This window comes from Globicephala melas, chromosome 4 (genome assembly GCF_963455315.2).
Source record: "Globicephala melas chromosome 4, mGloMel1.2, whole genome shotgun sequence".
Lineage (NCBI taxonomy): Eukaryota > Metazoa > Chordata > Mammalia > Artiodactyla > Delphinidae > Globicephala > Globicephala melas.
Window position 1 is genome coordinate 130,878,793 of NC_083317.1, and position 17,084 is coordinate 130,895,876.

Below are 17,084 nucleotides of genomic sequence, written 5' to 3' on the forward strand. Positions count from 1 at the left end.
ACACAGTTATAATAATTATTTTAAAGTTCTTGTCTGCTAATCCAACATCTGAGTCATCTGGGTATCTGTTTCTATTGAGTTTTTTTCCATTAATTATGGCTTAAATTTCCTGCCTCTTCATGTCTAATCCTTTTTTATTGTGTAGTGGACATCGTGAATAATAATAAGTTGTAGAGATTTGTAGATTCTGTTACCTTCCTCTGAAGAGTGTTGAGATTTATTTCAATGGGGAATTAAATTATGGGCAACTTAATCCTTTTTTTTTTTTTTGGAAGAGTTTACTTACCATGTTTTTTTTTGTTTGTTTTTTTTTTGTTTGTTTTAGTAGATCTTTATTGGAGTATAATTGCTTCACAATACTGTGTTAGTTTCTGTTGTACACCAAAGTGAATCAGCCATATGCATACCTATATCCCCATATCCCCTCCCTCTTGTGTCTCCCTCCCACCCTCCCTATCCGACCCCTCTAGGTGGTCACAAAGCACCGAGCTGGTCTCCCTGTGCTATGCTGCTGCTTCCCACCAGGTAGCTATCTATTTTACATTTGGTAGTGTATATATGTTGATGCTACTCTCACTTTGCCCCAGCTTCCCCCTCCCACCCTGTGTCCTCAAGTCCATTCTCTATGTCTACATCTTTATTCCTGTCCTGCAACTAGGTTCATCAGTACCATTTTTTTGTTTGTTTTTAGATTCCATATATATGCGTTAGAATACGGTACTTGTTTTTCTCTTTCTGACTTACCTCACTCTGTATGACAGACTCTAGGTCCATCCACCTCACTACAGATAACTCAATTTTGTTTCTTTCTATGGCTGAGTAATATTCCATTGTATATATGTGTCACATCTTCTGGGCGGGAGACCTAAATAGACATTTCACCAAGGAAGACATACAGATGACCAAGAGGCACATGAAAAGATGCTCAACATCACTAATTATTAGAGAAATGCAAATCGGAACTACAGTGAGGTATCACCTCACACCGGTCAGAATGGCTGTTATCAAAAAATCTAGAAACAATAAATGCTGGAGAGGGTCTGGTGAAAAAGGAACCATCCTGCACTTTTGGTGGGAATGTAAATTGGTGCAGCCACTGTGGAAATCAGTATGGAGGTTCCTTAAAAAACTAAAAACAGAACTACCATATGACCCAGCAATCCCACTACTGGGCATATACCCTGAGAAAACCATAATTCAAAAAGAGTCATGTACCACAGTGTTCATTGCAGCACTATTTACAATAACCAGGACATGGAACCTACTTACCATGTTTAAAGTTTGTTAAGATAGGTCTCTTTGGGTTTTTTCCTTAGTCCTCTGATATAACCCTTAGTCCTGAGATGACGTCCTTTTTCCCAGAGCTGGCCCTTCTGGGGTTCTCATGAAATGCCTGAGGTGTTTACCAAGTCCTTCTAACTTGGTGGGACTAGGAAGCTACCTCAGGGGAAAAACTGGTTAAGCATAGGATCTCACTTCATTTTCTTCCCTTCCTTTAGAGATTATAACCCCTCCATTTTCTGCCTGCTTTTGATCACTTTTCGGTGATTGCAAATTGTTATTTGTGGCATTTGTGCAGAGTTTATAATAGTTATCTGTGGGTGGGTTAGTTTGATACAAACTACTTAGCCATTATTGGAAGTGAAACTTAGGGAGATGTTTTTGAGCAGAGCTGATGCCTCAGCCACATCCAAGGACAGTGCCTGTGCTTTGACCAGTGTGTGCAGCTGTGGGAAGGTCTTTTGTGGCTCAACGGCCTGGCTGGGTGGGAAGTGTGGCCAGAACAGGTCTGAGAGACTGGGCACTTAAGGAACCAGGTGTTTCCCTGATGTGGAAGAAGCATGAAAGTGGGAATAGAGGTGGGAGAGAGCTGGAGAGATAGGAAGTTGGTCCTTTCAGCCTTACTTTCATCATTACCACTGAGCTGCTATTGTGAGGGGTAGTAAAGTATGTGAGTGTTCAGCAAATGGTGTTTATGATTATGGAGGCCACTGGGTTGAGCTTTACCAGAGCTTGATCCAGAAGGCACAATCCTTTTCATGTCATCTGGTGACTTCTCTGTCCTCCATGGAAGCACATGTGAGGCGAAATGGGGTTGTTGTTGTTACATTATCATCAGGAACATCACTGTCACCATCCATGCTGCCTACCCTTGAGGGGTATGTTTCTCCGTGGTTCTTTGCTCTATTAGTTTGGATAGAGCTAGGCTGTATTAAAAGAAACTGCAAATAACAGTGGCTTAAGCGAAATAGAAGTCCAGTTCTCTGTCACACAACAGTCTGGGCGTAAGAGTCTCAGGCTGCTGAGGGGGCTCTACAGGCAGGAACTCAGGCTTCCTCTGTCTGGTTCATCTGTCGCCACTACTCTGTCACCTTCATCTGGATGGGCCAGTATGACTTATTACCACCTGTCTTTATTCCAAACAGTGGGAAAGGGAAAGGGGCAGCTGTGGGTACATCGCCTCTCCCCATGAAGGACCCATCCCAGAAGATGCAAGTGTCACCTTCACATCCCACTGACCAGAGAACTTAGCCACCCAGCTACAAAGGAAGCTGGGAAATACAGTCTTTATTTGGGGCAGCCGTGAGTTTATCTATACGTTTGGAGTCGTAATACTATAGAAAGGGAGACTCCGTGTTGGGGGACAGCTAGCAGTCCCTGCTACCAATCCTGAGGTCATACACCTGGATTTTTAGCTCAAGGGTCACTTTACAGAAGGAGCTTGGCAGTCCCTGGGGAGCCCACTGAGCACTGAAGTTGAGAGATGTCTGCCTGCTCTGTACGTTTCTCTGTGACAGCAGACAAGGATCATTGCTCTAACAGATACCAATAAGTGGAGGTAGTGTGACTGTTAAGGAACAAGGCTCAGTCTACAAGCCGCTCGTCAGTTCCAGACTTATTCCCCAGTGGCTACACCATGCAGGAAAGGTGTGCAAAGCTGGGGTTGAAAGAGCCCAAGTGATGCCAAGATTTTACACTGATCCTCCCAGCTCTGCCTCTGACTGGCAAAGTCACGCTCGGTGTGTGCTTTAACTTTCCAGGTCTCCAGAGTAGGGAATTGAGTTGTGTCTAAGGTGTTTGCTTAGCACGCATGTTGTAGAATTGTATGATTCCTTGACACTCCCTATCTTTGCACTAAAGCAAGCTTCCAGGAGGATGCAGACACTTTAACTCCTTTGTGGAACGGGTGAGGGTGGGAGTGTACATGCACCTGCTTGCAGGGGCCTGCAGACATGGGTTTTTCTATTTCCTTGGGCTTTCTTGGTTGTGTTTTTTTTTTTTTTTTTTTTTTTGCTGTATGCGGGCCTCTCACTGTTGTGGCCCCTCCCGTTGCAGAGCACAGGCTCCAGCCGCGCAGGCTCAGCGGCCATGGCTCACGGGCCCAGCCACTTCGCGGCATGTGGGATCTTCCCGGGCTAGGGTACGAACCCGCGTCCCCTGCATCGGCAGGCGGACTCTCAACCACTGCACCACCAGGGAAGCCCTTGGTTGTGGTTTTTGTAGTCAGAAGTCACCGCACAATTTTCCTTTCAATGAAGCTTATTTCTCAGCCCTATTTTTCTTTAAAAATGCTTTATTTATGCTTCTAGAACTATTATATGTTCATTGTAGAAAATAGAAAAAGGTACAATGAAAGAAGCCAAAAAAAAAAAAAGCACCCACAGTGTCAGTACTCAGACACCAGCACTATTAAGGCTTTAGTGTAGTCCCTTCACGTCAACGTCTAAGAAAATATGAAAAATACTTGTATCTCTACTTCAGTTCATCAAGTTGGGATCACACTATACATGATGTTTTGTAACCTGCTTTCTTTCACCTGATGACCATTTCCCGAAATCCTTAAATATTTTTCAAGGACGTGATTTTTAATGGCTGCCAAAGTTTCTAATCATTTGGATGAACCACCGTGTCCTTAACCAGTGCCCTGACATTCAGGCTGTGTCGGAGTCTCCATTATTATTAATTACATAGCAGTGACTGTTTCATGCTGCAACCATCTTGCTCCCGTCACAAACACTGGGTGCAGGTTCGGCGCAGAGAGGTTGGAGGCCTGCCCCAAGCCACACAGCAAGTGAGTGATGGGTCCCAGCCATCTGGCCCAACTGCATCTCCTTGTGCCAGGACAGAGGAGGCACAGGAGTGACCTAGACAGTTGGCTTCCAGTGTGTCGATCTGGGTAGAGAAGAGCCGGTGGGTTTCGCAACGAGATGCTGCTGTGGGTGGCCGTGATGCTCCTGGGGAAAGCCAGCTGCTCTCTGCCCGCCCCCGCGGCAAGCCGCCCTGCCCCCGCTCCACCTCCTGGCCAGTGGTGATCCCCCGCCAGGCGCTCGAGTTCCAGGGCTGAGGAGAAAAGCTTTGGGAGACTCGAGTGGAGGCTGGGAGGGAAGGAGGCAGGCGGGGCCGGCAGGCTGGGGCAGGGAGACCACCTCGTTCCTGCTCCTCCGGGCTCCCCCCTGAGCGGGGCAGGAGATACATGTGCCAGTGGCCCTGCTGCTGGGGAAGCCGCCTCACCTGTTCTCTCCTCTCCTTTCCAAAGCACTTTTCTCTTCCTCTCCAAAAAGTATCACTCCCTAAACACCTATCCTCATCCTTGTTTAGCTCAAACTCACTCCCTCTGAGAGGGGCAAGAAGGTTCACTGTTGAGCTGGGGGTGGGGCAGCAGAGCAGAACCCACCTAAGGCTCGGCGTGGGTGACCCCTTTTCCTGGCTGTGTCCCCGCCTGGGTGTCTCAGCTTTTGCCCCTTTGCCTGAGACCTTTTGGGTTTGACCGTTCTGTGCTTTTGTCTAACAGGCAACCATTGGGATTGACTTCTTGTCAAAAACCATGTACTTGGAGGATCGTACGGTGAGTGCCTGACTTGACTCGGGAGGACGGGCAGGGCTCCTTGGGACCTATCCCCTGGGGCCCACGCTGGGCACCGCTGAGAGCCTGTGCCTGGCCAGCATCCCAGAGCTGGGCCCTCCCTCAGCCCCCACTCCCACCACGAGGACCTCACTGCCCCCTGAGCCTCCTCCCTCCCTGTGACAGGTGCGACTGCAGCTCTGGGACACAGCCGGCCAGGAGAGGTTCCGCAGCCTGATCCCCAGCTACATCCGGGACTCCACGGTGGCTGTGGTGGTGTATGACATCACAAGTGAGTGTGGGGCCTGGGTGCTGGGCGGAGGGCAGCTCGCAGGGGCTCCGGGGCCAGGTGCGGCCCCAGCCAGGCTGCAGAGTGTGTGTGTGTGTGTGTGTGTGTGTGTGTGTGTGTGTGTGTGTGTGTGTGTGTGTTGTGTGTGTGTGTGAAGATGGGAGAAGACGCTGGTCCCCAGGCCAACCTTGACCTGGCAGCCGTGGTTTTGTCAGCAGCATCCCAGTTCCTTACCGGGTTCCGTGGGAGGGGAGGCCCAGCGGGTCCAGGAGGGCCTTGGGTGGCCTGCACTTCTCACACACTGTGGCTCTTCTGGCCAAATCAGCTGTTCTCAAGAGCGACGCACAGCCCTGAGGGAGGCTCGTGGGGCTGGGGTGAGGGTAGGGCCTGGTGCAGAGCCCCACTGCCCAGGCAGGTGTCAGGGCACACAACTGGCAAGCGCTTGGGCTGCAGTCATGGGTGTGGTGGGAGGATGCCCCAGCCGGCTGCCTCTGGCTCTGACCGCAGGCTCCCTGCACACCTGAGAGTGGGTGGGAGCTGGGCCCTGAGGAGGCCTGGGCTCCTGCAGCCTGATGCTGAGCATAAGGAAGGTCAGGCTGCGAGAAGCCCAGGTTTCCAGGAAAGGGAGCCTCCGCTCCCCTTGGGCCTGCAGGCTGCTGAGTGGTGGGCGTCGCCCTGTGACTGCTCTTCTGTGCGGCGGCCTGTCACAGCTTCTGACTGAGGAGGGGGCTGCCCTGAAATGCCTGGCCTCTCCTGGCTTTTATCTGCTCCTGGGGCCGCCTTCCCCGCTCCCCTTACTTTCAGGGCCTGAGGGTGCTCTTCAGAAATCCCTCTGAGCTCCTGTCAGCGGGAGGCTGCTCTGCAGGGCCCTCCTGCGCTGGGAGCTGCTGCGGTCCCACACACACACTGTCACACTGTTTCCAAGCTCAGCCAAGTCTACTGCACCCATTCACTCTGCTGTGAGCCTCCAAAGTCAGGTCCGACTCTCAGGTGGGCCCTAGGACCACTACTAGGAAGTCATGACCCAGCGGCCTTCCAGATGCTGTGACTTCTCTCCCCAGAGGGTGGCTCAGCATATGAGGGGCCTTCGGGGACCCCGGGCACAGCTCCACAAACACGTGTGGACGTCCTTGGGAGGACCCAGGCCCGCTGGACTGTGCTCCCGCTCCGCCCAGGTGTCTGAGGGTGCACACACCCCTCCCTCCTGCTCCTGGTCTTACTCCCTTCCCGCCCTCTCCCTCTCCTGCCAGGGCTGCCGCTCACGCCCTGTTTTATCTGCACTTTCCACCTCCAGATCTCAACTCCTTCCAACAGACCTCTAAGTGGATCGATGATGTCAGAACAGAGAGGGGCAGCGACGTCATCATCATGCTGGTGGGCAACAAGACGGACCTGGCCGACAAGAGGTAGGTGCAGCGGGCTGCAGGCCAGGCCCCCTCCATACCTCTGCAGCTCCTCCTGGACGGGGAGTGCTGGGATTTGTGGGTGAGCAGCCCCTGTGAGCTACCCCCTGCCCAGCACCCTGTCTGACCTGTCCCCCTGCATCTGGGAAGGACCCCCTTGGGGCACCGGAGGCTTTGAAAGCACCTGGTAGACGCCTACCCACAGGTGTGTCATGTCTGAAGCCCCACCTTCCAGGCTGGCAGGGGCAGGGCAGGCCTCCACGCGTGGCCTGAGGGGAGCCATATGCGCCCGGCTGGCCCAGCAGCGCATGGTCTGGGCCCGGCCTCAGTGCAGACACAGACACAGCAGCCCTCGGGCTCCCACCGGCCCTGCGCCTGTGAAATGCCTGGCTGATGTGGGTGTGGGTGTGAAGGGCCTGGTCCTTCGCTGTGTCTGGGTGGGACGCTCTCCCTGAAGAGGCTGCTTGCTCCACACCATCCTCCAGGCACAGGGCTGACCCCAGCGCCCTTCCCTGCACTGGTCCACTCATCTCATGGGGCAGGTAGAGCAATGAGTCATGGACTGAGGGCTTCCTGAGATGTACTCTGCCCGTTTAGGGAATAATCTGAATTAGAGGCTGCTTTATTTGAATCTTGTCCTTGAAGTGAAGAAAACGGAGTTCAAAGCCCAGCTCCTTTGCAGTAGGTGACCTTGGGGCCGTTACTTTTAACCTCAGTGTTCTCATTTGGAAAATGGGGCTGATGGTACCACCCAGAGAGGCGGTCTGTGGCTGGCAGTGCTTTACGAATGTTGGCTCTGGCCGTGGTGACACTGCGAAAGGGACAGCAAGCCACCTGCCTCAGGGCCTGCTCCCAACCTGGACGGAGCTGCCAAGGAGTAGGGAGGGGCTGGTGTCCTGCTGTGCCCTGAGGGAGCCCTGGGGTCCAGCCCTGACTTCAGGGCTGACTGAGGGGCCCCCATCATCTGAGGCTGCTCCCTCCGCCCCCACCAGGGGCTACTTCCCTACTGAACTGGTCCCCCCTTGCCTCCCCTCCAGGCAGATAACCATCGAGGAGGGGGAGCAGCGCGCCAAAGAACTGAGCGTTATGTTCATCGAGACCAGCGCCAAGACCGGCTACAACGTGAAGCAGGTGGGGTCTGCCGCCTTTGGCCAAGGGGCTAGTGACTAGGTGGGGCCATCCAGCCACCAGATGGGGAGCGAGTAGCCTCCAGAGCTCTACTGCTCGCCCTCAGGCCGTTGGGGCTATGGGATCAGCCACCAGCTTCAAGGAGGCCGAGAGACGTAGCATTCCCCTGCTTCTTACCTCACGTGGGGTAGACGTGCAGGAGAGTCTATCCAATCAGCATTTTGGGGTTCCTGCCTTGTGCTTGGCACGTGCTCAAGGCTGTGGTGGTCCAGGCAGGCTTGGAGACAAGAGCCCACCCACGGTGCGGTCCAAGCTCGCGGTGGGGGGAGGCCTGGGAGTCAGAAGCCTCAGAGGAGCCGTAGAGGGGGTGGGGTTAGGGCTGAGCCTGGGAGCAGGGGTCTTCTCCTGGGTCCACAGACCCCCAAGGAGTCCACAGATGGAATTCAGCAGGTCAGTGGATTTAGGTGGGAAACAAGTGTCTCTGCACTAACCTCTGACGGGTCTCCAGCATTTCCTGCAGCTGTGAGCGTAGGCAACCCAACTCCGTATGTTAGCAGCACCTGGGGCTTTATCACGGTAGAGGTCACAGCCGCTTTCTTATCACCTTACGGTGTCGCAGGTCTCTTGAACTTTTTCCCACCTCAGTATCTCAAGGGCTGTCAGACGCCCTGCCGGCTTCTGCTCTTTAACAGGTTCCCGGGCTGCTAGTCACAAGTCTGTATCTTTAAAGATTTTAGAAGTTTGTTTCAATACTAAATGGTCTCCTTTACATAAAACTTATATGTAATTCATTTCACACACTTAAAAGGAGCCCATAGGCTTCGCCAGCCTGCCAAAGGAATCTTTGGTTCAAAAAAAGGTGAGGAACCCCTGTCTGCAGGGAAAAGAGGACTCAGAGAGGTGATGAGAGGGGGCGGCCTGGGCCAGGGGACCAGCATGGGCACAGGTGCCGCTGGAGGAGTGTCGGGGCCTGGCTGGGGGTTACTTCTGCCCTGCCGCCCCCAGCAGTGTCCAGGGGCACTAGACAAGCTGCCACTGTAGCAGCTGGCCTCACGCAGTGAGGCTTTACCCAGTCTGGGCAGAGCCTTGCCAGTGGGAGGTGGCAGAGGAGCGGAAAGGGACAGAATGGGAGGCCCCGAGCTCCCAGGACTCAGTGCCCCCACCCCAGTTGGAGGGTCATCAACATGGCTCTCTTCCCTCCCATCCCCTTCCCAGCCTCCTTCGGAATAAGGCCAGGGTGGCCGTGGTGTCACCTGGAGGAGGGAGCTACCTGTCCCTGGAGGCCTGCAGGAGACACTGGTTGCTGCTCTGCGCGGCCCTGATGGAAAGGCTTGGGGGGCAGGGAAGCAGAGGGCAGCAGCCCCGAGGGCAGGTAGCCTCTGCCCCCATGGTCAGGGAGATGCCGATGCCCCCCTTTCCGGATTGCTCTGGAAGCCGGGCGATGGTCTGAGCCGGAGTTGTATATGGTCGGTTCTAAGCCTGTGTGGTGGAGAGGCATCCCCATGCAGTGTAGCCTCCTGGACTCTGAACGTGAGCATATCTGCTCTCAGAAGCCCCCATGTGACCCCAAGAGCCTCCATCTAACTCCCACTTCTGCCAGCCACGCTCAGAGCCCCCCTGCAGCCTGCCCACAGGGTCCATACCACGCAGAGCCCACCAGTGGCTTCCCCGCCTGGACCCTTACCGCCTTTGGTCCTGTCACCCAGCCTGGGTGCTCCCATGCGGCTGGGCTCTGGGGTGAGACCTTGAATAAGACTCACCCTGTCTTCAGAGAGCTCAGGCAGTGGAGAAGTTTTAAGCCCAGAGCTCACCTAGTTCCTGCAGTTGGTGTTTGTAGAGAGATGGGAGGGAATTCAGGATCTTCTGGTGCCTTGTGTTTCTGCCTTGTACTTGCCGTCACCCGCTAGGTTCCACACACGCACACACACACACACACACGCACACAACCACACGCACACAGTTCTCATGCACACTTTACAGACTTACACGCACAGAAACCCCACATGTGTACATGTACACACCATACACACTCATTCCCCCCCCACAGATGCCACACATCCACACCACACCACCCATACTCCTCTACACACAATATGCACATCGCACTCACCCACACCCAAGCAAACCCACAATGTCACATTCACACTCCTGTGTCCTTATTGCCTCCAAAAAAATCTCCGCTGTGACTGTGTGGCCCTGACTCCCAGCTGCCCCGATGCCCGTGGGGCTCCCTGAGGAGAGGGTCATTGTCTCAAGGGCAGGTCGAAAGTCCCTTCCCCACACCAGGTCCCTACATGGGCAGCGGGCCAGAAGCTTGTCTCCCAGAACCTAGATCGTTTTCTGCACTAGGGTAGGTCCCTGCCATCACCATGACCCACACTCAGCCCCTCGTGACCCTGTGGCCAGCCTGCCTGGGTGAGAGGCCTGCCGGGGCCCAACGCCATGAGAGGTGCTGGGGGCACAGGTGGGAGAAGTTAGGTGCAGCCCCTGCTGTCCAGGGTGCAGTCAGTGGGACAGAAAGAGAGCAGAGCCCGAGGTCAGGGTGAGAAGAGGCAGAGGGTGGAGACACCGGCAGCAGGAGGGGAAGGATGGGGGCTCATGCTGCATCTCCCCCTCTCCCCAGCTCTTCCGACGTGTGGCCTCGGCTCTGCCTGGAATGGAGAACGTCCAGGAGAAAAGCAAAGAAGGCAGTATCCTTTTCCTTTGACAAGTGAGTGAAAGATGTGCTGCAGAAGCCATTTATTCATTGATTTATCCACGTGGTACGTTAGAACAGTGGGCAGACCCTTGCCAGTTCTCCAGGCCAGCCTTCCTGGCAGATAGCTGTTCTGTGGGGCCTCCTCTGTACAGGGATGAGGCTGAACTCCAAGGTCCTTAAGACCATATCCAGCTCGAACCACCTAAGCTTCCAAAACCGTGTGGGAATGCCAGAGGGATGTGTGTGGAGTGACAGTGTGGGGAGTGAGAGATAGTAAGTGCCCTTCTTTCCAGTGAACACAGACCCGTGTTTCATGGGGACAAGTAGAATCTCCATTTCCGTGCACTCAGACGTGATTTCAGCATGGCCCAACCTCCTCTGTGCGAGATGACTGCCCCGCCAGGTGTCTCCTCCCCTGCCTGCCCTGCACAGCCCAGGCCTCCCCACTGCTCTGGGGGCAGGGTCTGCACACCACTCACACCGTCCACCCCAGAACTCAGGCCACACCCAAAAGCTGAAACTGAGGCTCAGAGAGGTGGTCTGATTTGCCCAGTGGGGAGGAAGGCAGTTGTTCATTGTCTATTTACTAGTTTATTTATAGTCTACCATGTTATAAATAATGTGTGTTTATGTATATATACGCTGCGTACACACAAAACAGGATAAAAATGTGCATAAGAAGATTGGGGTTTAGGGAAAATCAGGAAAAGTCATGGACAAAGTCATACTCAGAATATGCCATGGCCAGGTGGCCAAAAAGTGGTAAGGAGGGAAGGTGGTACGTGGTCTTTAGGGGAAGCATGGCTTTTTATAGTACTTAACTTCTGAAGAACCTCTCCCATCGTCCTTACCTAGGGACCACAAAACCTCCCTAGGACACGGGCAGCAGGTCCCATAGCAGGGCTGCTTCAACCCCTACCCACTCCCAGCCCCACAGGAAGGGCGATTCTGCGCAGTGCCGTGACCAGGCCTGGCCTGGCCTGACTGAGATTTCAGCCTGGTGAGGGCAGAGGGAGCGGCCTGGCTGTGCACTCTGCACCCGCTCCTCTGGCGGTTCCGATCGGTGCTTCGCCAACCCCCAGTCCCCACGGCGCCCGTGGAAAGGGCTGGAGAGGGGCTATGCTGACACCCTCCCCCAGGGATGTGGGTTCTCACAGCAGAAGCCTCAGGGTCTAAGCGACCCGTTCTGACGGGAGCTTGAGGGGTCAGGGTTGCTGTGCCCACCTGGGCAAGGCCCGTGTAGCCCTGTACTTTGTGAGGTGGGCTCCATGCCCGGCCGGCAGGCTCCACCTCCTGGGCACTTTGGGGTGGGGCTGATAGGTAACAAGGCCGAGGCCGAGGCTGGTCACCGGGAAGCCTTCTAAGAAAGGGTCTGTCAGGCCTGTGTTTAGATGATGGTCCCACAGCCCAGGACAAGTTTTACTTCTGGTGGATACTGGTGAGGGCATGTGGGAGGGTCGGGGAAGAGGTGGAAGGGTGGGAGCTGGTGACCCTGCATCCTTCCCACCCAGGCAAAGAAAAGAGCAAGTTCCTGGGTGTTTGCTGAGGGACAGAGGGGCTGCGCAGGGCAACTTAGGGGGCACCAGAGCAGGAGCGGGGGTGGGAGCTCCGAGAGCGTCATCTTCCTTAGCCCCGCCCCCTGCAGTGATCGACATCAAGCTGGACAAACCCCAGGAGCCTCCGGCCAGCGAGGGTGGCTGCTCCTGCTAATGCAGCCTGACCGCAGGCTTCCTTTAACACTACTCGCTTGTTGTGTTGCTTCCTATTGGTTAGCTTCCTAAGGGGGGTGGGAGATGAGCTTATCCAGATGGGAGGATTTTTCTTTTCTCTCTGTCTCTAGGAGTCGGGTGGGATGGGGAGGGAGGCTGGGCATCAGGGATCACGTCACTCTTAACAGCTGTTACTTAAACAACTATTTTTTGGTTTGGTTGTAATATATTGTACTTTATTAAGATTGCCAAAAACTGTTAAAATTAAAAAAAAATTTAAACCATGTGTATACAACTTTTTGCCAGATAAAAATGTAGTCATTTTTATTTGAAAGATGTGCTTTTTTTGTTTTTGTATATTTGTAAACTTACAGAGAACCTTTTCCACACACCTCCTCCTTCCTGTCCTCTTTGAACGGTTCATCACCTCTGCTCTCCTCCCACCCCCAGACCAATACATTTAAACAATTAACTGGGCGATTTAATTAGGTTCCAATCCCCGGGCTGTCTGGCCCAGACCAACCAGCATCCACCAAACAGGCCCTACCTGGTTAAATCAAACACTGATTGAATGAAACAGCCTCTGAAGAGGCAGCTGTGACTCTGTCCTTCTTCTATGGCCAGAGTGGGGCATTAGTCACGGCCCCGAGCTGAAATTAAGGCCTTGTGAACTGCAGGGGGCCCAGCCGCAGGCCCACTGGAATTATTTCTGCCTCTTTCCCCTCCCTGAAAAGCCTTGAGAGGGCACTCGCCACAGGCAACCTTCCACTCTCTGTGGTCCGCCTAGTGATTGGCAGAACAAGAGGTCATGGGAAGGAAGGAAGGACGGGGTGCTGTTGGCAACTGTGGGCTGGTTTATAGACTGGGGGCACCATGTGTAATTCTGAAAATGTTTTAGCCAACCTGTCCAGCGATCAGCACACACATCTGGGTTGCAGGGAAGGGAAGGGCAAACGGAATCTCAGTGTGTGCCCCCTGAAGCCCTCCTCCTTGGGTGCCAGGAAAGCTGGAGCCTGTATCACACAGTATTGGCCCGTCTGTGATTGGGGAAGGCAGGGTCTGCAGAACTGCCGCCTGGAAGATGCATGTTTGCCAATCCTTGGTTGCTAATGCTGTTGATGCTGTTCTGCAAAAGCTGACTTCTTGACGTGTTTCTGCCACTCTGGCACAGTGCAGTTGAAACCTTTGTGCACAGACCTTTGCAGCTATTGTAGCAGCACTCTGCTTGCCTGAGGGTAGGGCTGAAGTGGGGTCGCCAGAAGGCTTCCCAGAGAGACGTCCTTGCCATGTTTGACTCATTTCTGAGAGGACTTAGACCTGAGGACCTATCTATAAAATCTCTGAAGAGAACTCTCTCTTTCACTAAGTGATGTAGCCTGCTTGGCCAGCATTCCAAATAGACCCAGACTCACCACCCCTGAGCTGGCCCAAAGCCAGGCAGTGGGCAGCCACTCTGGCCAAAATCGGTAAGCCCTGCCCTCCAAGCCGGCATTGACTCTTCCTCCAAGCTGCTATTGGGCTTGTCATAATTGAGCTAAATGACCATCTGGGGTGTGGTAGGGGGTAAATTCCTCCATAAAGCAGGGCTCTGACAAGTTATTGCAATGAATTTGGAACTTCTCAGAAACTAATCCAAACTGGCAGCCTGTAAGTGCAGCAGGACCTGGCAGGACTCATTGATAAGTTGTCCAGTGGGTCTGTCACACACTCAGCTAAGGAGAGACTGTGTGTCAGAGCTGATCTTTAGAGAGGAGTGTATCTTCGGGTGAAGAAAAGAGGAAGCAGGATTCCCACTGAGCTCCTCTTCCAGAAGGCATAGACCAATGTACGAACGTAATTCCAGTGTCAAGTGTTGAGTTTTTATATGTGTGTACATAATTATATATAGAGATAGATTTGTGTATACACCTTCCACACACACATTCTCACAGAGATTCATGTGCTCAATGTATATTCTTGTTCTTCCTCCTCTCAAGTTGGAACTTGCATTGTGATAACAGTTTTGGAAATTCAAAAGTACTGCAGCGTGTTGAAATAAGAAATACTTAATATTGTCCCAAAACTTGTGATTGTCTTGCCATCAATAAAATACTGCATAGATTTGTTAACTACAGGCAAAACTAGCCCCTGGGAATATGTGCACTCTTTCTGTCTGTACTTGTAAGCACAGGTGTGCATGCCCACGTGGGCCCGTAGCCCCACCATGGCACACCCCCAAGTGGTGCTTGTTGGAAGAGTGCTTACTTACCTGGTGAGAATTCATAGGAGTCCAGGTGACAGCACCCGGCTTGGCTGGCAGTGAGGGCCATTGCTTGTGGCCCCTGGGACAGCCCCATTTGCAGGGATCTCTTTGGGTCTCAGTGAATGAATGGATGGTGGATTTTTATGTTCTTGGTACTAAGAGTACTTTTTCTTAAAACATTCTTGTAAAAAAAGGTAGAAAGTCCTCTTCTCATGTGCACACATACCCAAGGCACCACTTTTTTTTCCATCACAGCCTAGAAGAATAGTAAGAGACGCAGTAGATACAATGTGGCTTGATGTGGCGTAGGTGAGCCCTCCTTTTCCAGTGCGTACACAACATCCTCTCTCCTGAGCCCGGGCTCTCCCAGCCCCGTGGGCCTCTGCAGGTGAGGGCGGTTGCCTCCCCTCATCCTCCCATCTTGGTGGTGCCACACCGCTCCATGGGCACCCTCCTTGGGCCTCATCTCCACCCCTCATTCCTGGGTCTGTCAGGGCAGCCAGACCTCCAGCACAGAAGGGTGTTGGCTCCTTGGCTCCTGTTTTGGGCAGGTGCCATCACTGCCCTCTTGCTTGTAGCTAGGATCTTGTCTCAGGGTTAAGGTTCAATAATGAAATGATCAGGTTCCCTTGAAGAAAATATCATGAAATTCCTCAGCATACGCAGTGAGAGTATCCCACCGTTGCCAAATCCAGGCAAAGGGGAGGAATCCTTTTAGGAAAGGATCTCAGTTTAGCCCGTGGTTCAGTCTCTCTCCCCACAGAGCAGCCCTGCCCTGGGAGTAGAGCAGGGTCATCTTCTGTAGCCCTCTTTTTTACTTTGAGGAATCTCAAAGAAAAGCTGTCGGTAAAGCTCCTGTTTTGTGGGCATCTGAAAAATTGAGCACACGGTGGGAAAAGCAGGAAGCATATTTATGAATGCACACATGTGCCGGAGTGAAAGTGTGGTACCAGCATCTTGAGTGCTAGAACTGCAGCTGTGTGGTCCAAGGCGAGCAAGTGCTGACTCAGTCAGAGGCCTCCCTGCCATCATCGTCACAACTCTCTTCCTGACAGCATCCTCAATCGGTCTGGAATGTCCCAGGTTCGAGGAGCAATGGCCAGATCAGTTCCAGTGTCTCAGGCAACAGAAACAAGGGTTGTATGGTGGTAGCTAAGGGTGCAGAACACATCTTGAGTGCAATGTCTCTGTCTTCCTGGTGGCCAATCAGTGCTGGGAGCCCCTGCCCACAAGTACCAGGTGTGACAGTAATGGCACCGCTGGCTTCGGTGTCCTGCAGGCAGAGCAGCCTCATTCCTTCACATGGCGGAAGGCGGGTGAGGATGTCAGGATGTGAGAACAGGTAGCCGAGGGCTGTGAGGTATGTCTGAGCCACACAAAGGGCAGCTGAGCTGAAGTGTCTGTGCATTAACCCGTGCGCACTAGTTTCCTAACTACCTCTCCCCCAAGAATGTGAGGCATTGTCCCCTGGCTACAGCTGATCGAGGTGGAGAGCTCAGAACCCTTCCTATGCCAAGGCAGGAAAACCAAGACCGAAAAGGGTGACTTGCTTACGGTCACCCAGTAAGCCAGAAGCAGTCAGAAACAACGTGTTTCCACTCTTCATCCATTGCTGACCTGTGTGTAACAAATGTGACGGTGCGCTGGCACACAGGGCTGCTGGGCACGCGTGCTCCTCAGGCCACCTCTACTCTGGTTCGGATGTAAGTCTGTCCAGCATAGCCGAGTGAGGCAGGAAAGAACCCATGTACATTTCAGGCTCCTCCATTGCAAAGAAGGGCCAGTCCCCAAGTCCACTCTGATTGTCAGACCAGGGCACCCTTTGGACTTTTTGTTTGAAATGGACTGTTTCAGTGTTCCAAAACCTTGAGCTCTCAGTGTGTAAACTCCCTGGACACCAGACCCCCCGCCTCCCTGTGTGGCTGACACTCCAGGCAGGGCGTGGTTTATCCTTGCAGTGGGGTTCAGACCTTCCTTCCAGTGCGAAGCCTCCATACATCGACGGCCAGCCTGTATCACGTGTGTGTCACCTTCCCCCTCGCCCGTCCCCATAAAAGTGATTGGCCGTGAGGAGCACAGAGGGTGGCATTTCCATCTCTCACTGGCTCAGCAGATTTAAATGGTCACATTGACTTTACATAAAACTGTGTAAAATGTGGAAGACTCAGCATGTTGATCAAACAATAAACTGTCCTAATTCTCAACACAAAGGCTCTTGTCTAATGCTTCTAAGTGGTGCAGTCATATATGGGTGGGGGCGCGGGGCATGGTGTGGACAACACAGGTTTCTTCAAGTGCATTCTCCACGAAGACCCTCCTCTCATGTCCCGGTGGTGTGTTCACCATCCAAAGCCCTTTGCTTCTCCCTTCTGTTCACCTGGGCTTTCCAATTCAGAAGGGGGAAAAGGCAGGACCCACTAATAAGATTAAATCCACACACTTCCATAATCTGCATTCTGCCTAAAGGCTGATGGAAACTCCAGGCAGAACTGAGACTCAGGGCTGTGTGATACCTTCTGTCATCCCTGCTTTCCACTCGCCATGGATGAGGGTTAGGAAGGGTGGGTACAGGGGCTGGATCTCCCTTCCAGTGATTTCTAGAAAGTATTTAAAGGCAAGAATTCAAGGTGAACCATAATCACCTTTCAGATGACACTAAGCTGCCTCGTACCCCTCCAGCGGCACCCCACACCAATCAGAGAACCTCCCTGAGACGGCCCTTCAGGTCTCAGTCACCTCCAGACTAAAAAATGCCCTGAAGGCCAGGAGAGT

General features: G+C 53.2%; 1 protein-coding gene across 1 annotated transcript in view; it reads left to right on the forward strand.

The window, feature by feature from the left end:
* The window catches only part of RAB6B (RAB6B, member RAS oncogene family), a 58,657-nt gene extending 42,141 nt beyond the window's left edge, over nucleotides 1-16,516 (forward strand). The window contains exons 3-8 of the mRNA XM_030873451.2: nucleotides 4,793-4,846; nucleotides 5,030-5,135; nucleotides 6,427-6,538; nucleotides 7,573-7,666; nucleotides 10,287-10,353; nucleotides 12,007-16,516. Coding sequence (XP_030729311.1) covers nucleotides 4,793-4,846; nucleotides 5,030-5,135; nucleotides 6,427-6,538; nucleotides 7,573-7,666; nucleotides 10,287-10,353; nucleotides 12,007-12,071 — 498 coding nt within the window. The 3' untranslated portion in view covers nucleotides 12,072-16,516. The remainder of the gene's footprint in view (nucleotides 1-4,792; nucleotides 4,847-5,029; nucleotides 5,136-6,426; nucleotides 6,539-7,572; nucleotides 7,667-10,286; nucleotides 10,354-12,006) is intronic.
* The last annotated feature ends 568 nt before the right edge of the window (nucleotides 16,517-17,084 follow it).